Source organism: Microcaecilia unicolor, chromosome 11, assembly GCF_901765095.1.
Source record: "Microcaecilia unicolor chromosome 11, aMicUni1.1, whole genome shotgun sequence".
In the NCBI taxonomy this organism is placed as follows: Eukaryota; Metazoa; Chordata; class Amphibia; order Gymnophiona; family Siphonopidae; genus Microcaecilia; species Microcaecilia unicolor.
Genome location: NC_044041.1, coordinates 120,549,409 through 120,574,131, shown reverse-complemented (window position 1 = coordinate 120,574,131; position 24,723 = coordinate 120,549,409). Strand labels below are relative to the sequence as shown.

Here is a 24,723-nt window from a genome sequence, read left to right as displayed (position 1 = left end):
AATTGATTGTTACTTGCTTAATCGATCTAGGCATATTATGGGAACAATTGTCTCCAAGCTAAAAGAGAAGTTTGATTTAACATATTCAGTGGAATCAGGATGCATTATTTGCAACATCCAGATGGCTTCAAGTCATGCGGCATGATATTCTGATGACTATCCTACCAGCCTACTGGTGCTAGAGTGTTAGCTTGACCTGACTTGACCCTAGAGTAAAGGTTTGACACAAGCATTATTGGATCCTTGACTTCAAATGGAAGCTATAAAAGTATCAGACGGTGATTGGTGTTCATCAATTGCAGTGCTTCCCAATCTTTTTGGGCTGTGACCCCATGACTGCGGCCAAATAAAACTGTGTGACCCCCCTGGGGTGCACAATAATGATATACTTATGGAGAGTTCACCTAGGTTGTGAACCCAAAAGCAGGTTTTGTGACCCCATTTGGGATCCTGACCCACAGTTTGGGAAGCTCTGATCTATTGTATCAGACCCCAAGCTATATGACACTGTCCACAGTTCTGCACCAGCTTTAGTAAAGTCAATGAAGTGTCCAAGCTGGATGCCCATCTGAGTTCTTTCTCCTCTAGATCTCACAAAGGGATACTGGTACGTGAAACTTAAATGTCAAAAGAAGAGACTGTGTTTGTGATACCAGAGTAGTTATTTTGATTTATATCATGGTTTGGGTTATATGGAATTCCAGCTATTTATAATGGCTGAGGAACCAATTCTTATGGGCCCATAGGACTATATATCAGATTGCCTGAACAATGTTGTGATGTACTTTAATGATTATCTAAGGAACCTCCAACTAATCCTGTCAACGCCTCAGGAAGCTGTTCAAGAGGGATGCTATGGGGAGGCTGAATTGGTAGTGGAGGCTCTTGTTAGGAGGTCAAAGAGTGTTTTGTCAGGAGCAGTTGCTGTTACATGCAGCCTCACTATTGGCACTCACAACAGTTAGCATCCCACGCACTAGTTAATGGTGCCAGCCATGCCCCTTACCTACCCGTGGCATGCTCTTACCCATGCTAAGCAGCTAGTGCAAGGCTTTCACAGTGCTGGCTGGTTTTCGTGTGCAGTAGTCGTTAGCACAGGTTCATGCTAACAGCTACTGCACGCAAACACCTATGCTAGCTGCTTAATGCAGCTTAGTAAACAGATCTCTGAATTAGGCATACTAACACACCGAACAGATTATGATATACTCACATAACTTCAAGCAACGAAAAGAGAAAACTCTTAGTACAACTTCTCAATATACACTGCCCCAGGACACTGAAAACCTGAAAGCTGACTTGTCGTGGAAGGTGAAGGCATGGGTTATCAGGCTTCTAGTACGGGACAAAGTACGTTACAGAGAATAAACAGGATCACAAGATCAACACTGAAGCCAGGAGGAACATCCCTCACAGTAGCCCAAGGACAAAGACAGGCAAGCTAGAATAAAGAGAGACAAGGCAAAAATAATGGAACCGTATCTGCCCAGAAAGGAAAGGATGATCCCCGGGCTGGGGATCAGGGAGTCTGTTGTCTATCATTAACCCAGAATTATACATAATGAGACAGAACCCCTATGTAAAAAATCTGGCATACCAAAACAACACAGATACCCAGGACTCAAACAGCAACAACCGTACCTATGAAAAGGATGCACTTCAAACTGCACTGGGATCTAGAACATTAACATATCTCCTACTGGAAAAAAACAGAAGAAGTCAGACTGCCCTGACGCCCACACAGAAAGTACATGCTAGCAAAATCTCTCACCTTGGTCACACAAACAGATCCTCACCATAAGAGAACAAATGATCATAAATTAGAAACAGAAACATGCAGACAGAAATTGAACTGGAAACCAGGCTCTGCCTGCAGTGCAATGTCAGAGAAATAGAAACAGAGACTTCCAACAAAAGAATGAGCAGGAAAAACTCTGTCTCATTCTGAGGGGAAGAAGAAAAAAGCAGCTAGAGCATCAGAACTGGAGACTTCTCCCGGTTATTGCCCTGTCTGTGCTTTCTAATGCTATACCATATATACTTTGGCAACATACAGATATCGCCAAGCCAATAAAGTTTCCTGAATTAGAGATGAGGAGACAGAGAGAGAGAGAGAGAGAGAGAGAGAGAGAAGGAAGAAAAATCAGTGAGAAGGAAAGTGATAAAGAGATAGACATACACAAAAAAGAGATGACAAAAACCAGTGACAGAAACAGAAAGAGAAGAAATGAGAAGACAGAGAGAGAGAGAGAGAGAGAGATGTAAAAACAGACACAGAGAAAGAAGATAAAGCAATGAGAGGGAAAGTGATAAACAGATAAAGGCACACACAATAGAACCAGTGACAGACAGAAAGAGGGGAAAGAGGGAAGTAGAAAGATAGAAAAATGAGAATACAGGGAAGAGAGAGAGTGAAAACAGCAAAAAGCAACAGTGAGGAAAAGAGAGAAAGAATGAGAGAAAGAAATACAAAGAAATAGAGAAAAAAACAGGAAAAAAATATATCAAGAGAGAGGTAACAAGAGATAGAGAAAGGGAAGAAATGAAACAGAGGGGCCAGTGCAGAAAGCTGTGTTAGAGCTCTGCTCATGAAGTCAGTTGCAGGGTTTCTAATGTAGGCATTAAAAAAAATGTTTCCAATGCGTTAACCAATTAGTATGCAAATAAACTGTGCACAAAAAAACAGTGTGTTAACATGGGAAAGCACACCACACACATGTGCACATGGGTCTGCATTAGCAGCAACTATATTTTGCGGACAAAAGAATTTTATTGGAGTTGTATGGGCATAAATTCTCACATGTGCTGGAACGCAATTCTGTGCATACAGTTTTTCCAATACTGTTTATGAGCAGAATAACATGCCTTCACATGCACAGACATATGCACATGAACTTCCCAGTGCTGTTACAATTTTTGCAGTACACAATCCAGCACTTCATTCTTTGTTCCAGCAAATTTCCCCACAGCACCTCATTCCATTTATCCCAACCCACTGTGTACTATCCATCTTGTCCCCATCTATATACTTGCACTTCGCCCCTCAGCTATATAGTCAGCTGTATTGTAGAAAAGCATTAGCATCATATCTATGTGACTTGAATGTTCTAATGCGTGCTTGTTAGGTGTTTCATTGGTTTATGCTGACTTCGTATTCTATCTACATTATTTGAGCATTCTAAAGTGTTGCTTATTAGGTGTTTCATTGGTATCACACTGAAATCATACATAAGAACATAAGAATAGCCATACTGGGCCAGACCAAAGGTCCATCTAGCCCAATATCCTGTTTCCAACAGTGACCAAGCCAGGTCACAAGTACCTGGCAAAATAGTGGCAACATTCCATGCTACCAATCCCAGGGCAAGCAGTAGCTTCCCCATGTCTGTCTCAATAGCACACTATGGACTTTTCCTCCAGGAACTTGTCCAAACCTGTTTTAAACCCAGACACGCTAACCACTATTACTATATCCTCCGGCAAAGAATTCCAGAGCTTAAGTATTCATTGAGTGATAAAATATTTCCTCCTATTTGTTTAAAAAGTATTTCCATGTAACTTCCTCGAGTGTCCCCTAGTCTTTATACTTTTGGAACAAGTAAAAAATTGATTCACTTCTACTTGTTCTACACCACTCAGGATTCTGTACACCTCAATCACATCTCCCCTCATTCATCTCTTTCCCGAGCTGAAGAGCCCTAACCTCTTTAGCCTTTCCTCATATGAAAGGAGTTCCGTCCCCTTTATCACTTTGGTCGCTCTTCTTTGAACCTTTTCTAATTCCACTATATCTTTTTTGAGATATGGTGACCAGAACTGAAAGCAATACTCAAAGTGAGGTTGCATCACAGAGTAATACAGAGACATTATAGTATTTTATATTATATCTACGTTATTTGAACAAATCTAATGCATGCTTATAAGGTGTTTCATTGGTATTAGGCTGACATCGTATTATATTTACATTTTTTGAACATTCAAACCATGCTCATAAGGTGTTCCATTGGTATTACGCCGACATTGTATTGTATCTGTGTTATTTGTGCTTTTTAGGTGTTTCATTGGCATTACGCTGACGTCATATTTTATCTATGTTATTTGAATGTTCTAACGCATGCTTATTAGCTGTTTCATTGGTATTTATTTGTTGCATTTGTATCCCACCTTATCCCACCTCTTTGCAGGCTCAAAGTGGCTTACAATACATCATGAGTAGTGGAAGAATGTTAGTAATAAACATTTAGTAATGCTGACGTATTATATCTACTGTATTTGCACATTCTAATGCGTGCTTATTAGCTGTTTCATATCTACATTATTTGAATGTTCTAATTCATGCTTATTAGCTGTTTCATTGGTATTACGCTGACATTGCATTATATCTACACTATTTGAACTTTCTAATGGATGCTTATTAACTGTTTCATTGGTATTACACTGATGTTGTATTATATCTGTTATTTGAACGTTCCAATGTGTGCTTATTAGCTGTTTCATTGGTATTATGCTGACATCGTAATTTTCATGATGGGAAAATTACGCACTATTCGGAAATATTTTGATAAGACATCAATTTGAGCGCTTAACTCATGCTCTCATTTTATCTTATCTTGATTATTGTAGTTTGATATATTTAGGTTGCACAAAGTGGCTTCTGAAAAGATTACAGATAGTGCAGAACATAGCAGTTCACTTAATTTTTGGACTTTCTAAATATTAGAATATACCCCCATTTTATATTAGCTTGCATTGGCTGACAATAGAAGCCAGAATCAAGTTTAAACATGCTTGTATTTTGTTGAAAGTTTTACATGGGGTGGTTCTGGATTATTTTTTTGTCCCATTTTTGCAACAGACTTAGAAGGGTTGGCAATATCATGATATTTGCCTTCCCTCCAGTTAAGGGAAACAAATGATTAGCAATTTTTGAGAAATCATTGCCTTTTCAAGCAGAAAGGCTTTGGAGGGATTTTGTTAATTTGTACTCATTTCCTCAACAGTTGCTTACATTTAGAATGAAGCTCAAAATGTGTTTCTTTAAGAAATTTATTTCACAAAAAGATTAGTGATATTTTATGTAAGGTTTATTTAATTCCCAGAGACTGTCCTGGCCTCTTGACCTTTAGTGACCCACTTAGAACTGTGAGGTGATAGCAGGATATAAGTCAGAAATGTAATGTAATGTAATTTGAACGTTTAATACGTGCTTATTAGCTGTTTCATTGGTTTAAGGCTGACGTCGTATTATATCTACATTATTTGAACGTTCTAATTCGTGATTAGCTGTTTCACTGGTATTAGGCTGAGTCATATTATATTTACACTAGTAAAAAAAGCCCGTTTCCCAAACCAATGAAACGGGCGCTAGCATGTGGCTTTTTTTGTGTGTGAGGGTGGGGTGTGTGTGCAGGTTGTTGTGTCGTCTTTTTTTTTGTTTTGTTTTTTGGGTGGGGGGTTGGGGGATGTGCTGTGCTGGCAAAGTGGGCTGGATTGGTGTGTGGCTTTGAGGGTGTGTTTCTGTTGTATTGTATGTGTGTGGTTTTGTCTGTCAAGGAGGTTTGTTGAGGGGGGTCTTTCTGTTGGTGAAATGTAAATATGGTTGTAGGGGGGTCAGCCTTTGCTGAGTGGTGGATTGTTTTTTCCGTTTTTTTTTTTTTGTGTGTTGTGCTGAGGCAGCAGTGTTGTTTTAGATGGGCAGAAGGTAGAGGAGCACGTTCTTGGTCTGTCGGTATTTTTTGGCTGTTTCAGGGCTCCTGTAGGGGAACGCTGGAAGAGAAATGTGCTGTGGGAAGCAGCGCCATCTTTTTCCGTTGGGCTGGGGTTCTAGGCATCCTGGAGGTGGGAGACGGCTTGCCTGAGGATGGGGATGGTTGTTTTAAGTTGGCGGAAGGGAGAGGAGCATGGGTCTTGGGCCGTCGGGGGGTGATCCGGTATGTTCAGTCCATTTCAGGCCAGCTACAGGGGAATGCTGGAACATTTATGCGCTGCGGGAAGCAACGTCACCTTTTTCCAGGTGCTCGTGGAATCCCCAAAGTGGGAGATGGCTTGCCTGAGGCTGGGGATGGTTGGGCACGTCCTTGGCCGCTTCGGCAAAAGGGGAAGAGGAAGGGTGTGGGGAGTTACCTGCAGCCACGTGAGAAACCGGGTATTCTTTGTTTGTTTTGTATTATTAGTTTGCATTTCTGTTGAAGAAAGAGTGGATGCCTTTTGAATGATGGAGGTGGTGTGTCGGTGTGCGGTTGTTTCGTTAGTTTGGCAGCCAGTCTCCAGCGATTCCTAGGCAGGGAAGGAGTAGTACTCCTCCCCCTTCCTTGGTCGCTGTTTTCTGCTGGCTGGGTCGCGGGTAATCCTTCCAGCTGGGCCACAGCTTGTCCTGTTCGCCCACGTCCCAGATGGTGAGGGGCACGCTGTTCTCCGGCTCCACGTCAAGTGAACCCAAATATAGTCTGTGTTATAGGCCCTCCGGCACTCTTCAGTACCGGCATTATGCATTTAAAAATTTCTCCCCCCCCCCGGTATATTTTTGCACATACCCACAGCAGGAATATTCTTCTCTCGTTCTAGCGGTGGTTCTGTGCCTGTGCTTTCCGTGCTGCACAGATAATGAGCCGTTCTGCTGGTGAATGCTCCTCCCTTATTGCCACATAGTTTCCTCTGATAGGTCCGTCTTACGTCGCCTAGCGTTGCCTGGGAACGGTTTTGTGATGGTCCTTTGTGTTTCAGAACGTTGAGGGTGTTTTTTCTGATTGGTCCGTCATGCGAGGGCAGGGCAGAGAGACATGGTCAGTGCTGTGGCTTCACCACCATGAAGTGACGAACCCTTCAGGGAGTGACTGAGTGACTTCAGAATGTTGTCTTCAGAACGTTGAGGGTGAGTTTTATTATAGTAGATTATTTGAACGTTCTAATGTGTGATTAGCTGTTTCATTGGTAGGATGAGTTGTATTCTATCCACCTTATTTGAGCGTTCTAATACATGCTTATTAGCTGTTTCATTGCTAGTAGGCTGACATCATATTATATCTACGTTACTTGAACATTCTAATGTGTGATTAGCTGTTTCACTGGTATTAGGCTGTCGTATTATATCTACGTTATTTGAACGTTCTAATACATGCTTATTAGCTGTTTCATTGGTATTATACTGACGTCGTATTATATCTAAGCGATTTGAATGTTCTAATACATGCTTATTAGTTGTTTCATTGGTATAATGCTGACGTCGTATTATTTGAACGTTCTAATGTGTGATTAGCTGTTTCATTGGTAGGATGAGTCATATTCTATCTACCTTATTTGAGCGTTCTAATACATGCTTATTAGCTGTTTCATTGGTAGTAGGCTGACATCATATTATATCTATGTTACTTGAATGTTCTAATTCGTGATTAGCTGTTTCACTGGTATTATATCTAAGCTATTTGAATATTCTTCCATGCTATTATAGTACTGTTTATACTGTACTGACATTTATATTTCTGTTATATGATTGTTCTGCAGTGCTGCTAAATGTGTATATTTTTAATCCTGTTTCATGGTAGTCCTATTATTAGGTTTCAATTTGCGTTTTTCAAGTTTACCTCATTTTTCTGTATGTATGTTTATATTTGATCATTTTACTATTGTTATGCTGTTAACAAAATTGTAAGTTTTATGTTAAACCGTACCTGTTGTACTCCGCCTTGGTTGAATTTCTTCATAAAGGTGATTAATAAATCCCAATAAATAAATAAATCATTGTCATTTCTTTTTGAGCAACGAGGACAGAAAAAGTAGGTTCTGTAGCTCACACTTAAGAGCAGAAACAGGCATGAAAATCCCCACTAATGCTGACCACAGAAAAACGCACTAACCTTTTACTTCTCCTCAAACCTGGAATTAAAGCCTCAGCATTAGAAAACCCTGTGCTCAGCTTTCCAGTCTTCTATGTTCAATAGATAATATCTTCATTTACCATGGAATTTAAAGGAGTTGTGCACTGAGGTTTTGCTTTGCGCATAGTTAGCTTGTGCGCAAAACTAGTTTTAGCCTGGGATACCCAGAGTAATGCATAAAATTATGCGCACAAGTCAAGCTACATTATGGGCAAAGTATACCACACTTTATTACGTTGGCCCAAGAAACAGAGAGGGAAAAAGAGAAAGAATGAGACAGAAGAGAACACAAAGAGACAGACACAAGTGACAGTCAGAAAGAGAAGAAAAGATCAGAAAGACAGGAAAATCAGAGTGAGAGAGAAAGTTAGAAAATTCAACAGAGGAAAGGAGGCTCAAAAACCAGAGCAACAGAAATAGAAAGAAAAAAAAAAAAGAGACAGAAAGAGGAAAGAATTAAAACAAAGCAAGGAGAGGAAAGGACATAAAATATGAAAGAGACACATACACAAAGAAAAAGAAACAAAAGAGAACCTGTGACAGATAGAAAGAGGAGAAAGAGGGAAGGAGAGAGAAAGACAGGAAAAACAGAGAGTGAAAACACTTGGACAGGAACCCTGTGACCCTAATTCCTAATAGTCTGCTCTGCGAGTCCAAAGATAACCCATCTATCTTTCATGGGAACACCCAGTCCAGATCCCCTGCAGTGACTTCCCTCTCTTCCAATTCCCCTTCCCCTTCCTGTTTTCCCATCAGATTTTGTTTTGGTGTCATTTCAAGCACAGCCTCCCCCTCAACCCACCCCAGTTTCTAAACATCAGCTACCATGAAACCACACAAGAAAGCTAAGGCAATGAGGAGGCCATTACATATTCTGAGAACTCTTCCCAAAGCAGGCGTAAATCTAAGGCGCACGACTTTTTAATGAAACAACACCAATGTAATTGACTTTGTGATCATTTCTTTTTTTTTAAATCTTAATATTTAATGGTGGGAGCGTAGAAGCCTGCGTTTGTGTTTTCTCTGCTATGCTGCTGGGCAGGAGAGACAACAGACCTGGCAGTGGGAAGGGAGGATGCCTAGTTTGAGATGCCTCCTGGGGTTCTAAATGCTATATTAAATAGAAATTAAATGTCTTATTAATGTAAATATAGAAAAACAATTAATTTAAATCACCTTTCCCCCCTTCCGGTGGGGGGGGGGGGCTATTGTCGGCATCAGAAGAGTGAAGTAGGCCTCAGATAGAAAAGAAGGGGTATGGGAGGAGCCAGCAGTGAAGAAAGGAGGGAGAGCAGCTGCCCCAGTGAATCCAGAAGTGCTTCTAGCCATGGGGTGGGGGGTGGGGGGGGGGGCAGAGTGACCTATAGCACTTGCCAGTACCAGAGAGAAAGTGGGAGGTGGGCTGGCAGGGAGAGCTGCAGCACTTGAGCAGGCAGTGTACAGGAAGAACATAGGGGTAGCCAACAGGAGAGAAGGGAGGTGGGAGCCCCAAGTCAGCACAAAAAAACGTGCCAATCATGGGAGCCCAAGTGGAGGAGCAGCCCCAGAAGTGGTCAGGGCCTGGGTCCATGCTGGGCAGAGATCCAGGCAAGCACAGGCAGAGAGATGGCTGCAGGCAAGCCCAGGAGAAGGCTTCAGGTAGGCTCCCAGGCTGAAAGGGGCAAGCCCAAGGGAGAGAGCAGGAGGGCCCAGGTAAGTCAAGCAAAGAAGAGAGAGAAAGGCAGCAGATGGGTCCCCTGGGCAGAAACAAAAGAGAGTTGCAGGCTGGACCCCTTTGAGAGAGAGAGCTGCAGACAAGCTGGAGAGAGGGGCTGCAAGCAAGCATGGAGAGCTGGTGAGTGCTAGGGCAGGGCCGGGAAGAGAAGAGGGCTGGTGTGTGTGAGCTGTGTGGGGCTGAAGAGTACTGGACAGGGCCTGGAGGGGAGACTGCAGGCAGTTTGTGCAGAGAGAGGGGGAGTCAGGCACAAAGAAGAGAGGCTGGGCAAAGTGAAGCAGGGCATGCTGGGCTAGAAAGAAGCCGGAGGGGAGCCGTGCAGCGGGCCCCAAACCCGTGGAAGAAGCCCACACCCTGAGAGAGGAGCCCGACCATGAATGCTTGCTCTCAAGAGCCTGACCACAAGTGCCTGCCCCGAAGAGAAAGTGTGCCTGCATCCAAGCCCTTGCCCAGAGGAAGGGAGAGGCCAATCAAGAGTGCCTGCCCTGAAGAGAAAAGGCCTGCTTTGAAAGAGAGACCCAGATTGTCTGTACATAAGTGCCTGCCTCTGAGAAGCCTGCCTTAAGTGCCCGCCCCCCATGAGCCCAACCTAAGCGTCTGCCAGGGGGCCAGATGCACTAAACTTAACGAGCAAGTAGTAAACCATGGCATGCACTAAAGGCTTCTCCGAGCCATTTTCCGATCACGGTAGCAGCTAACGAAAACGGAATGCAGATGATCCAAAGGCTATTATAATGAGCTGCACTACCGTTGCAAGGCTATTATAATGAGATGCACTATGGTTTTCCGATCCCCTTACAGTGAAAAACCTAACGGGAGGTCTACACCTCTTGTTGGGGCAAATCGGAAGAAAAAAAATGTCGTCAGGGACGTCCTTCACCTGAACCCCGCCCCCCCCCCCCCCCCCCACTCCAAAGATGTTCTTTTTGGACGTCCTTCACTTAATAAAAACCTGTGCCACCCGAAAGGAAGACGTCGTGCCGCTCATCCTCTCCACTGCCTTCTGCAGGAAGGCTCCGATGTGGCTCGATCCTAGCAGGAGAGTGCAGTTGAGGACATCCATTCAAAAAGATGTCCTTTTTGGACGTTCCCCCCCCCCCCCCCCCACAATAATAAAAATGACCTTTTTGGACGTCCTTCATTCAGCTGAAAGACCTGGAAGTCTCTGAGCCAATCACAGCGCGTTTAGCTCAGCTAAACTCGTTGTGATTGGCTCAGAGAGTTCCAGGTCTCTCAGCTGAGTGAAGGACGTCCAAAAAGGCTGTGTTTATTATTGCGGGGGAGGGGGGGAGGACATCCAGAAAGGACGTTTTTTTGGATGGACGTCCTCAACTGCACTTTCCTGCTAGGATTGAGCCGCATCGGAGCCTTCCTGCAGCAGGCAGTGGAGGGGGTGAGAGGCGCGGCGTCTTCCTTTCCCGGGTGGCACAGGGAGGCGCAGGGACGGCCACAAGCATAGCAAAGGTGCCATAACTTTTTTTTTAAAAAATTTTAAAGTCCCTCACGAGGACTTGGGACACGCAGCTTGTTTTTTTTTTACATGGATGTTAGGCGCTTTTTAGACGTATTTAGAATGGGCAGAGCAGCCAGCATAACGCTTGGCTGCTCTACGCATGCTCGACCGGCCGACTGGTTACCGATGGAATAGAGAATGCAAGTGAGCTACAACAAGCAGCTCATTTGCATTCCTTTTCCTTGATGCATGCCCGTTCCTTACCGATTCACTAAGGGAATCGGTAAGGGAAGGGCTTTAATGAATTTTTAGTGCATCTTGGCTAGGGTGAGCTGTCGAGTTCAGCGACATGAGCATAAAGAAACCAGGAGAAAGAGGCACGTGCCAGGGAGGTACATAGGGATTCCCTTTCTTATACTTTTATTTAAATCTAGTTAGCTATACATGGCTTGTCCTGCCAAAGAATGCACTGACTAAGACTAGAGTGGACACATGAGAAAAGGGAGTCAAGGTTTTCCTTTTTTTGAGTTTGTTAATATACTATAGTAGATTCCTGCACCCAAGAGCTGATCACCTTAAAGAAGAGATGAGACAGAGACCAACCACCAAAGGTACCCAAAGCAAGAGAGTGGCGAGCTAGTGAAGATGTCGTCATGGGTGGGCCTGGGTGGGTCAGAGCCCACCCAAAATCACTGCTTCGTTGGTGTGGTTGGCAGGGATCTGCAAGCCCCACTAGCCAAAAATCTCCTCCTGGCAGAAAGAACGCTCTGTGCAGCCAGCAGTGTTCCCAAGCTGCTGCTGTCCCCTCAGTTTTCGTGCATGCACAGAGGCTGACAATGTCAGTGGTTCACCGGCTACACAGGGTCTAAGTGTTCTTTCTGCTGAGAGGAGGTCTTCAGCTGCACAGAATCTATAACAAATCAGAATTGGTGTGTAGAGCCTGAGCTCTTTCATTAACACTTGAGGACCATGGGTCAATTTTACCAGACAGTGGAAAAGATGCCGGTACTCAGTACCCCAAAGTACCCTCTCAAAAAAAGTCCTGGTTACCGTGATATCCTTAAAAATGCTCAAGCATTTAAATATTTTTGAGCACTAACTGAAATTTTAACATCTATTATCTAGTCAGGACACATGTGTTATATGTTATTTTTTTAACTTATTATACCTATTATCCTACAATAAACAATATATTTTCTCCTTGTCAAAACCCTTGGTTGAGTGGAGTTTATTTGGGGGAACCCTCTTGAACTGTGACAGTTCTAAAAGTGTAATACACTTTTCAACCACTATGGGGGGAATACATTAACACAGTAATGGTGCTGTGGAAAGGATTCCCACAGGAGGTCCTAAGCAGTTGGAACAAGAGCTGATTTCTTTTGCAGGGAAAAAGACTGCTAATAATGAATGCCAAGCTTGCATTTAGTTTTATTCCTGAATGGTTCCTTCTTTCCATATTCACGTGATGCGGGTAGGAAAGATACTCCAGCGCCCTTTTTTTTTTTTTTTTGCAGAGAGGTGTGGTAGCCATGTTAGTCCACTCTTAAAGGTTATCAATAGAAATCAAACAAAATAAAACATGGAAAAGAAAATAAGATGATACCTTTTTTATTGGACATAACTTAATACATTTCTTGATTAGCTTTCGAAGGTTGCCCTTCTTCCTCAGATAGCCGATCTAAGGAAGAAGGGCAACCTTCGAAAGCTAATCAAGAAATGTATTAAGTTATGTCCAATAAAAAAGGTATCATCTTATTTTCTTTTCCATGTTTTATTTTGTTTGATTTCTATTGATAACCTTTTTTTGCAGAAAAAGAAGCTGTCACACCCTGCTAAGGAGGGCTTAATTTTGGGGGGAGGAGGCTTAACACACTTCAGCCAGATAATTTCAGGCTCCAGAGCAGTAGAAGTGTTCTGTTCCAGGCCCTTCCTTCCAGGCAGCCTGCAGAGAAGTGGAAGGAAAGGGAGGGGAGGGAACCTGGAGAAAGGGGAGAGCAGTCACTCTGCTCCCTTATTTTATTTATTTATTGCAATTACTTGATATTCTGGCACTCACACTACGGTGCCACTGGGCAGTTCATAATCATTTTTTTTTAATGGAAGAGAAAATAAATTATATTCTTATCCAGAAAAGGGTGGGAAAAAGAGGACAAAGAAGGGAGAAATGCAAGGAAAACAGGTTTTTCAGGATACTTCCAATGAATCTGCATGAGTTAAGTTTGCATACAATAGAGGCAGTTTGTGCAAATGTATCTTTTGTATATTATTGTGGATATCTTGAAAACCAGACTGGCTCAGTGTGTCCTGTGGACTTGGTTGAGGGCCCCACTTCTCCTGCTGCTCTTGCCTCTTGTCCACCCGTCCTTTCCCTCCTGATCCACAGTTCCACTTTCTTTTTGTGTACAAATGAAGGGGCCCTTTTACTGAACCGCATTAAGTGTTAGCTTAATGCAGAGAAAAAGGCTTAACACAAAACGTGGTGAAGCAGTTTGTGGTAATTTGCCTGTCAGCATTTGCTAACAGCAGAGATGTAGCTAGGTGGGGTGCCAGGGGAGTGACTGCTCCCCCAAATCGACTTCTGACAGCGTCGGCACCTATTTTTCAGGTGGTCCGTCACACCTATGCAGTTCACATGTGCGCCTACGCGTGCACCCACGCGCCTCTCCTCTCCCCCTGGTGTCACAACCTGGCTACGCTTCTGGCTAACAGTGTGCTATTTATTTTTATAAAATATTTTTTTGGGAAGGGGTGTGTCATGGGTGGGGAATGGCCGTGGAAATGTTATCCAGCTAGAGCATTTACATTAACATGTGCTAACTAGATATCGCTGGCTTAACGCAGGAGCACTCAGCGCAGGGGTGTCCAACCTCGGCCCTTGCCAGGTCGGATTTTCAGAATTTCCACAATAAACATTCATGAGATCTATTTGAATACAATGGAAGCAATGCATGCAAATAGATCTCATACATAGTCATCAATATCATAAGGAAACTGTATTTAAAGGAACAGAAGTTAATCTTTATGTGGGATATTCTGGTACCCAATGGGTTAAACAAAGAGGTTGACTGGGCGGGTTTACTAATGGGTTAAGCCTGGTCACTGCCTCTTTCAGCAGGAATTGTGGCTTTTTAGAGGGGCCTTGAGTTATTACTGCACAGGAGCTACATAGCAGGGAGGTCTGAAGCTCTGCACCCTGCAATAGCAGGGTGATTTCTTTATGTATTTTTAATATTTTGTTTATATAAGATTTTGTTTCTATTAGAATTTGTACAAAATTTTCTTTTTTTCAGGTTTTGGTCTCCTGAGGAAGCGAAAGTGAAACTTGGTCCATGTAGAGACCAATGTAAGTTGTTGAGTTTCATAAGCTTTCAGTCCAGTGATTTTCAACATTTCATGGACCCTCATTAGGGGGTCTTTTACTAAAGATTAGCTTGCATTACCAGCAGCAGGGCCCATAGGAATAAAATGGGACCTGCTGCAGATAACTCAAGCTAACCTTTAGTAAAAGACCCCCTAAGGGATCCCTGTGCTGTTAAGACTTTTATACTCCTGCTGATTTACTTCAGTTGATAGATGGATAGAGGAAGTATTTAAAAGACATTATGGTGGAGATTTGATTATGGTGATCCATTGTCTATGGTTTATTATGAACAACAGAAGATGTGAAGAAGAGATGTAGCAGAATGGAGATAAAGAGGGGTATAATCGAAAGGGATGCCCAAGTTTTGTTGAGGACGTCCTCGCAAAATGTCCCGGTGGAGGGGCAGGGAAACCCGTATTATTGAAACAAGATGGATGTCCATCTTTCGTTTCAATAATACGGTCGAGGACGCCCAAATCTTGAAATTTTGGTCGTCCTTAGAGATGGTCGTCCCTAGACTTGGTCGTTTCTGATTTTCGCCGATAATGGAAACCAAGGACGCCCATCTCAGAAACGACCAAATACAGGCCCTTTGATCGTGGAAGGAGCCAGCATTTGTACTGCACTGGTCCCCCTGACATGCCAGGACACCAACCGAGCACCCTAGAGGGCACGGCAGTGGACTTCATAAAATGCTCCCAGGAATATAGCTCCCTTACCTTGTGTGCTGAGCCCCCCAACCCCCCCCCCCTAAAACCCACTACCCACAACTGTACACCACTACCATAGCCCTTACGGGTGAAGGGGGGCACCTAGATGTGGGTACAGTGGGTTTTGGAGGGCTCGCTGTTTCCTCCACAAACGAAACAGGTAGGGAGGGGGATGGGCTTGGGTCCGCCTAACTGAAGTACACTGCACCCACTAAAACTGCTCCAGGTACCTGCATACTGCTGTGATGGACTTGAGTATGACATCTGAGGCTGGCAAAATACATTTTTAAAGATGTTTTTTGAGGGTGGGAGGGGGTTAGTGACCACTGGGGGAGTAAGGGGAGGTCATCCCCGATTCTCTCCGGTGGTCATCTGGTCATTTTGGCCACCTTTTTGTGCCTTGGTCGTAAGAAAAACACGACCAGATAAAGTTGTCCAAGTGCTCGTCAGGGGCGCCCTTTTATTTTCCATTATGGGTCGAGGACGTCCATGTGTTAGGCATGCCCAAGTCCCGCCTCCAATACGCCTCCGATATGCCCCTTGAACTTTGGCCGTCCCTGCGACGGAAAGCAGTTGGGGACATCCAAAATCGGCTTTCGGTTATACCGATTTGGACGACCCTGTGAGAAGGACGCCCATCTTCCGATTTGTGTTGAAAGATGGGCCCAAAAGTCTTATAATGGAGATAAAGTCTTAATTATTTCCTTGGAGAAGTACAAGTGGTTTGAATTACATCAGACTAGAGGTTATGATCGGGGGGGGGGGGGGGGGGGGGGGAGTTGTATTTGATGTGACATTAATATGTTTATTTTTTGTTATAACATGTAGTGCCTGGGTCAGTAATACTTCAGCCTAAGAATTAATGTAAACTTCATTCCTAACAAATGATATGTATTCTGCTTTAGTAGCTACTGATTAGTGTCATATGATGTTTAGCTCCAGGAATTTTAGGTCTTGTAAGTGCGTAGTCAGAGAATGTTTTTAGCTTTTATGATATTAATATTGAATAAAGATTTTGAGGAAATTGTAATTACAAATTTTTTATGATGAAGTTTATCAACTAGTGACATAGTAGCTATTTATACATATTCATTGGGGAAACCCTGAAAACCTGACTGGACTGCAGCCCTGGAGGACCGCGGCTGGACACCCTTCACTTAGCGCCTCCTACCTCGGAGGCAGTAAGTGCTCCCGTGTTAATATTTTTATAAGACTCTTGTGCTAATGGAACAATTAGCGTGGGACCTGCAAAAAGAAAAAAAGCCCTATTTTAGGACAGGCTAGAAATGGGTTTAGAGCACAGGAAAGTCCCACGTTAAAGCATGCTAAGCTTTAGTAAAAGGGCCCACCCCCCCCCCCCCACCCCAAGCCCTGCTGCTAAGACCAACTATTTGGAGGAGCCAGTATAGACTCCCTGCACCAGTGCAACACCTTTTAACCTTGTTGGGAATTTTCTATATTAGGTCCTCACTGGGTGGAAAAAGAACAGGGAGTGGCCTTCTGTCCCCCTTCAGGGATGTGCTGGCACAATAGCCCCTGTCACTCACAAGGTGCCGATTTCCATGGCTCAGTAAATGTGTGCCACTTTCACAGCATGCCTCAGGTTGAGGAGGTGAGGTCAGAGTCGAGAATGGAGCCTTGTCTCCTAACCTCTGTAGCACTCCCAGCCCCAGGAGCCCGAGCCAGGAATAGAACCCAGGCTTCCTACTTAGCCATGCAGAATGGAAGCACTATCAGCCTGTAACATAACCCACCCACATTTATCAAAGGGAGCACAGCAGAGTCTACAAAACACCTGGTGTTATTTCTGTTGTGTTAAAAGGCCAAAATTGAACCTTTCAGGTGGAAAGACGTCAGCCAGGTTCAAGAAATGCTTCCTCTATGTTTAATTATTCATCCAATTCTAAAGCCTTTTTATCCACAGCTCTGTCTCATTCTAGTGACCCTTTCATGACAGCTTTATGTTTAAACCATCTGATCTAATACAATGACATCATATCAAACTCCATCTCCTTATTCCCCCCCCCCCCCCCCCCCCACAAATATTATTGAACTAAATCAGTCATGGCATCATCTACCAACCCATTTGTTAAAAAGAAGGGCAACCACTGCACTCAGTAGATTGTTTCTTTTTTCTGTCTTAAATAATTAAGTCTGTGTCTACTTGGGTAATCTGGGCAGGCGCCAGACTACAAGATCCGCCCTAGAATTTAGCCAAGAAAGCATTTTGCAGGAGCCGCCTCTGGTATTTTCAATCTCCCCCTCTCCCTACACTCTCTGCATTTTGCCAGATCCTCTGACTTCAGTCCCTAGGCTGGCTCAGTTGTGCAGCACCAGTTCCATCATCAGCTGTTTTACAAACTGCTGTGCTTTTCCCAGATCCCTGTGTGTCAGTGATCTGTTTGGGGTAAACACCAGCTGCCTATGTGGCTGAATTCTTCCAGATGTCCCCAGAAAGGGGTGCTGGCATTCTCCTGTCAATCTTTTGCTGTTAAAATCCTTGCAAATAAAAAAGTGGTACCTATTTTTATTTTCAGAGTCCTGTGGGAGCAAGGAAGGGATGCGGGTAGGGTGTGGAAAGGATCGTTCAGAAGATGAGTGAGTGCTCTCCCAGAGATTTTAGCATACATTTTCACAGAGCTATCAAGTTGCCCAGGGCCAAGAGGGAGCGTTTGGGCTAATCCTGGATTTCTAATATCCTACTCCTGGTGCATTGTGGGACCTGCAACGCCAATTCCCATGGGTAGAATCCAGGACTACTGCTTTGCGATGGAAGTTCAGAACCAGGACTGGTCAAAAGGTCTACCTCCTGGAAATGGGTAACTTGGCAGCTCTGTTCCCAGGGGATTTGCTGGAAACTCAAACAATGTCTGACTCTGGAGAACCTTCAAAGATACAAGCAGAACACAGGGGTTCAAAATACTAGAGGAAACTCCTATAAAATGAAGCCAAGATTAATTAATATTCAGACAGAGGAGGAGAGAAAAGAGGCAAAAGAAAACAAAGTGACCCCTCCCACTGGCAGAATCTGAAATTGAACCTTGCATTGTTTATCCATAGGCTATAGCACTCTCATAGCTTCCAAGTTGCCCAGGTCCAGGAGAGAGACTTTATGGCCAGTCCTGGCTTTTAATGTATATCCCAGAGCAGTATGGGATTTGAAGCCCCAATTTTCTACTAATTGCAATCAGTGCTGCAGGTCTCATAATGCACCTTGATGGGATGTTGGAAATCCAGAACTGGCTCATAAACTCTCTCCAAGATTGGGGCATGTTGGCAGCTCTGCTCTCCAAAGATTCCAAACAGATAGAAAGACATGACAGGTCCTCACACTGTAAAAAGGGGGCCTTAGTGCCCAAGCTTCTGTCCTCTGGAAAACTGGGTGTGGAACACAAGGTGCCTCCAGCTCCAGGGAGGTGCAACACAAAGTCCTGGGAGGATACAATGAAACACAGCCCTCCCTTAGACCAGGGGTTCTCAACCCAGTCCTCTGGACACACCTAGCCAGTCAGGTTTTCAAGATATCCACAATGAATATGCATGAGAAAAATTTGCACGCATTACTCCCATTCTATATACAAATCTCTCTCATTCATATTCATTGTGGATATCCTGAAAACCTGACAGGCTAGGCCTGTTCCGAGGACTGGGTTGAGAATCCCTGCATTAGACCAATGGTTCTCATACAGTCCTTGGGACACACCCAGCCAGTTGGGTTTTCAGGATATCCACAATGAATATGCATGAGATGGATTTGCAGACAAAGGTAGCAGTGCAAACAAATTATCTCATGCATATCCTGAAAACCCAACTGGCTGGATGTGCCCCAAGGACTGGGTTGAGAACCACTGCTTTATATGATGGCAGGAACACAGAAAGTCCCTGTTGCAGTGCAAAACCGTTCCACAAATCCTTTGTGGGAATTTTTTTTTGAAGGTAAATATCACTTCCACAATGCCCTGGAGCCTGTAGGGCAGACAGAGACCAAGGTCAACAGGTCAGCTCTGCTTGATTAAGAGATTAAATGATTCTTAATTAACAGACCCCTTATTCACCCTGTCTGGGGAATAATAAAGCAAATGGGAGATCATATATAATCTTCCCAGACCTGAAAGAGCTACTGGGAACCTCCCAGTGCAGTATTTTATCACAAGTCCTATCTGGATTACAGTGGGAAATACTTTCCTAGGGGGGTAAAAGGGACTAAGCAGTGGATACATTTCTTTAAAAATATTTATTTAAAAAAATATTTGATTGCAAACTCAGTAACAAATTAAACCCAAGGAAGGAGCAGTTTTCATCTGTGTGGGGGATGTTTTACCCCATCACACGTACAGATTAACACTAAAGAAAAAGGCATTTCAAACTTTGCCCCAGCTCACCAGAGACCCCAACATGGGGCTAATGAGTGGGAAGAGAACGGCACATGAAGGACACAGATTTAACATTTCCCACTGTTGCCTCCTTTGCTCTGATTTTGTCACACATGGTTTTTTCATGTTTGTACACTTAAGCACATGATGCAGAGAATAAGTTTAAAAAATGAAAAATCCAGGGCTGCTCACCTTCCATGGTGGTTTCTCCTGCCGCCAGTCCAGGAAAGAAAATGCCGCCAGCAAGGGGGAAAAGAAAACAAAGAGAAGTGAATAAATCAAAAGTTAGTGTGATGATTATCAGAGGTGCAGCAGGTGCTTTAAAGAGGGCATAGCAAGCTGCCTGGACACAACTAAAACCAGGCTTCAAACCCTGTTTTCCCCACTGACCTGTGTCTTTTCAATTTAATTAAGCTCTTCACATCCAAGCACAATGTGGCTATAAGTATGCTTGGTAGGTCCCTGTCCATGAGAGCTTACAATCTAATTTGGACCTGAAGCAATGGATGGTGAAGTGACCTGCCCAAGGTCATAAGGGGCATCGGTGAGGCAGCTGCTTCACAGACAGCAGGTCACTCCACCCTCCATTGCATCAGGTACAACCTAGATTGTAAGCTCTCATGAACAAGGACCTACTTGCTGTACCTGATTTATAACTATTTTTGAGTCTGGTTTAGAAAGATGACTAATTAAATTCAAAATCTATATCCAATCAAGGCTCAGATATGGATTCTGCAACTTTCCCCTGCAACAGCTCTGACACTGCAGCCAACTCTGGCCTTGGCCAGATTTTTATCAAGTGGCTAAAGGTGGAGTAGGTAAAAAAAAAAAAAAAAAACCACACACACACACAGTAATCACTGCAATTTAAAAAAAATTCTTTAAAACAAAATTAGAACCTTTTTAGGTCTCAGGATATTTTGTAAGTGTAATAAACACATGCCAGGCTTTTGCATTAAAAGCATTTTGCTGTGGCTGGGGTGTATCTCCAGATCTTTCAGAGCACACCCCGCCGTGTGTTCATGCTTACATAAAACACAGCCTTTCTGAGACACTGGAAAATAAACCATAAAGAAAGAAAAATAGCAGACAGAGGCTCCCCTCCAGTGATAAAAGCCACTTTATATAAACGATCTCTACAGGTGATCCCGGTTCACATCCGCCGTCTTACAAATCTCTCAGGCTCAATGCATGTGGACACTGCTGAGAGAAAGCGGCATTGGAAGCGGAGACTGTGCTCTGACCACGCACGGGCTGTGCCAGTGTGCAATGTGAAGGCTGGGGAGCAGAGCAGCAGCCTGGGCTTCCAATGCTGCTTTCCCAGCACAGTATCGCTGGGTAAAGAAACACTCACTAGGCGGCCGCCACACCTGGAAAGGATTTCAGTCAGCAAATAGAGTGGACAGGGGATGGGGGTGTTTTGGACTTGGGGAGGGAATGGGCAGAAGGATAACGGAGAAGATTTTCAGGCTGGTTTCTGCAGAGTTCAAACTCCACCACTCCTTCTACCTCCCCCCTTCATTCCCCTCTAGAGGGATGCAGGGAGCAGTCTGACTCTGTCTGTCTAGAACAGAAGATGCCCCAGGGAGGTGCCCGAGAGCACACTCCTGCCAATCAGTTTAAGAGGAGCTGCCCACATCGATTTCATGGAGGTGCTTGATCTGGCAAAGGAAAACAAAATAAAAAGCCACAAAACTTGTAAGCTGTCGCTTGGGCTGACCTGCTGTAGTTACAGCCTCCTCTGATAACCAGTACAGCTTTCACTAAAATGGGAGGTGAAAGCCAGAGACTGAAGAGGGAGGGAGATATAAGGAAAGACAATAAGGTGGGGTGGGGAGAGAGATCCAGTATCTGTGATTTAACCTTAGTCACTTTACAAACCCCTGAGCTCAAGGGTCTCCTGGGCTGGCTGCAGTTTAGCACACACACATAAACACTCCCCAGACTATTAGCAGCCCTCTGGTATATTCCTTCCTCTGGCTGGCATCACTCAATCCTCACTGCCATTTTTTCTGCCTGGCCCTGGTGTGTGCAGGCACCTGGCACAGGAACAGTGAGCCAGCAGGGGAAGGCTTTTCCTAATCCTAATGTCAGTGCAGCTTCTTCTTCTATGAAAGTATCACATCTGAGCTAGCTTTTTGGGTGGGGGTGGGTGGGAGGGGAGAGACAGAATATGAAACATGAGTTCTAATCCCTGGCTGGGTTGCTGATTGTCTCTCTCTCTCTGGGGGTGAGTTGCAACCTCCCTATGCTTCAGTGCTAAACTCCTGCCCTTTCCTAGATTCTGGGTGTGTGACCCTTGGGGAAAGTCATTTTATGACCTTGTGCTTGGTTCTAATCCCCTGCTCTGCTGCTGACTGTGTGGAACACTGAACTCAGTCACATTATTTCAGAGCTGCCAAGTTACCCATTCCAGGAGGGAGACTATTTAGCCAGTCCTGATTTTAAACTTGCATCCCAAAGCAGTGTAGTATTTGAAGGCCATGATTCTATCCATGGAAATCAATGTTGCAGGTCCCATAATGCACCAGGATGAAGTTGGCATAAATCCAGGACCGGCCAAAAAGTCTCCCTCCTGGAATAGGTAACTTGGCAGCTCTGTTATTTCTCAGTTCTAATCCCCTGACCTAGCACTAGCTCTGTGTCTGTGAACCTGAGAAGAGTGACTTTCTCTTCCTGTGCCCCAGTTCTAATCCCCACCTCTGTCACTGACTCCGGATGGGTCACTTTATTTTCCTCTGTCGGGGTACAATAGCTGTCCCTAGATAATAGCGGCCTGGTGCCTCCTCTCCTTTGGATGCCTTCACAAACTCGGAGCGGCAGCAAGGCTGCCGGCAGGGTCCTGCTGCCCCTTGGGGTATTTCTTGAGTACTGGGATCATGCAGTCTTCCTGGCTGAAAGGTACAATTCATTATCTCTGTGCAGAATTCTGCTGCCCCCTGCACAACCTGCCCCATTATGCTCCTTCCTCAGGAGAACCTTCCTTTGACACAGAAATCCATTTGAAAATGGAATCTCTTTGTCTCTCATTCATTCTATCCCTCACTGTCTCTCTTTGTTTCCCTCCCTCTCGCAGGCTTCCTCCTCACTGTCTCTTCCCCTGGGTTTATCTCATTCTCTTCCTCTTGCACACACACAATTCGCCTCTTCTCCCACTTCAGTATCTCGCAGATGGTGGGAAGAAACCAACTTGTCCTTATAACCCCCAACTCAATGGCCCTGCTCTAATACAGAAGTGGGTGAGGGATACAAAGCCAAGATTATCTGTGCCACCTGGGAAAGTGAAAGGCTCCTGAGACCCTCCTAGACAGAGGAACTGAGTCAATAAAAGAGGAGGAGGGAGAGACGGTGACAAAAAGAAAAAGGAGAATAGAGAGTGACATAGAGGAGGACAGGTGGGGGGAGAAGAGAGAGAATGAAAAACTCTAATTTGGAATTAATAGTTTCTCCTAGGACAAGCAGGATGAGTCAGCCACATATATAGGTGACGTCACCCGACGGCTCTCATATGTGGCTCACTTATCCTGCGGTCCACGGAGAACCTACGCTACAGGTAAGTAACTCTACTTTGCCTCTCCAAATGTGTGTATAAAGTAAGTTACAATTTGGGTGCAGTAGGTAGGTCCCTACAATCTAGGCTTACAATCTATTTGGAACCCAAGGCAGTGAAGTGTGAAGTGATTTGCCCAAGGTTACATAAAGTGGCTGCGGTGAGATCTGAATCCCAGTTTCCCTGGTTTGCAGCCCATTGCTCTAATGAAGAGGCCACAGCCAGAGGGGTGCAGCAGTACAGGATGAGAATAGAGGGAACAATGTAAAGGGGGAGAGATAGAGAGGAAGAAGCAGGTTGGGAAAATGAGAGACAGACAACAAGTGGGGGGAGGGGAGGGTTAGTCCAGAGAGGAGAAAAGGAAGATGGATTGAAGGAAGAGACCATGCTGATCATCCCAGAAGTCTGTTACCACTGGTGGGGACAGGCCCATCTGAATCTGAACCCCTCCTCCCCTCTGCCTCTTTTTCTGGCTCTTCTCCCTGCTTGTTGAGATAGCAGTTTTCATATTTAGCCAGCTCTGTTTGCTCAGTTAGAAAATGGTGTTTTGTGTACTTAACACCAGCTCGAATAACCCTGGGCTAATATTTGCAAAGGGAACTGATCCATGGAGCAGAAGTGTGAGACAGCATGGCTGTACTTGACTGCAGAAAGCCCATGAGCTAGGTTTGGAAGGTGAGGGAAGAGAAAGGATAAGGTTTGACAAGTGCCCTGAAAACCTGGATGCAGATTTTATGGTTCCAGATGCTAAGGGTGCCCTTGACTCTTCAAAAGTGCCCCAGGAGCGTTCCTGCACTCTCCGTGCAGAGATAAGGCTTAGAGAGAATCCTATCCAGTGTCTATCCTCATTGAATTGAACTGAAGCCAAAGAGCCGCACAAGAAAGATTTTCTCTCTGTCTCTTTTTCACCAGATCACACATAGGATTCTAGTCCTTCGCATCTCTCTGTTTTCTTAACCCACCCCAAAGGCTTAAAACCTTCAGTAATTCTCAGCATCAGTGACCAAGATCAAGAAACTAGCAGGTACAATGGCTCCCTTCCTCCATATTTTCCCCCTCCCACTGCAAAGCATGGGCAGTGATCACATTCCCTCACATCTTCTCCTTTCCCAAACAAAAAATAATAAATCCCCAAACAAGCAAGTAGGAAAGACAGTGACTACCTACCTCCACATCCCTCCCCCAGCCTAGCAAACAAAGAAATGAACATTTTGCCCAGCCAGGTACCATGGATAGCAATTGTTTCAAGGGTGATGAAACAGAGGAACTGCAAGAAATCTCGGTGAACCTAGAAGTTGTACTGAGCCAAATCGACAATTAAAGAGTAGCAAATCACCTGGACTGGATGGTATACATCCCAGAGTACTGAAAGAACTCAAATACAAAATTGCAGATCTGCTGTTAGTGATCTGTAACCTGTCATTAAAATCATTTATAGTAACTGAAGATAGGAGGGTGGCCAATGTAGTACCTATTTTTAAAAAGGGATCCAGGGGTAATCGAGGAAATTACAGACCAGTAAGCCTGATGTTAGTGTCGGGCAACATAGTGGAAACTATTATAAAGAATAAAAATGACTGAAGACATAGATAAACGTGGTTTAATGGGACAGAATCAACATGGATTCAACCAAGGGAAGTCTTGCCTCAACAATTTACTTCATTTCTTTGGATAAAGGTAAGCTGGTT

At 44.3% G+C, this 24,723-nt stretch overlaps 1 protein-coding gene across 24 annotated transcripts in view; it reads right to left on the bottom strand.

Moving 5' to 3' along the window:
• The window catches only part of NRXN2 (neurexin 2), a 1,346,335-nt gene that overhangs the window by 1,254,462 nt on the left and 67,150 nt on the right, over positions 1–24,723 (bottom strand). Inside the window, exon 2 of one of the 24 annotated variants that reach the window (XM_030218491.1) lies at positions 19,678–19,695. The exons of 21 other annotated variants lie outside the window; for them this stretch is intronic. In XM_030218491.1, coding sequence (XP_030074351.1) covers positions 19,678–19,695 — 18 coding nt within the window. Of the gene's footprint in view, positions 1–1,104; positions 1,113–6,819; positions 6,856–19,677; positions 19,696–24,723 lie in introns of all 24 variants that reach the window. 2 more of the 24 variants (XM_030218509.1, XM_030218500.1) reach the window with 2 other exon arrangements.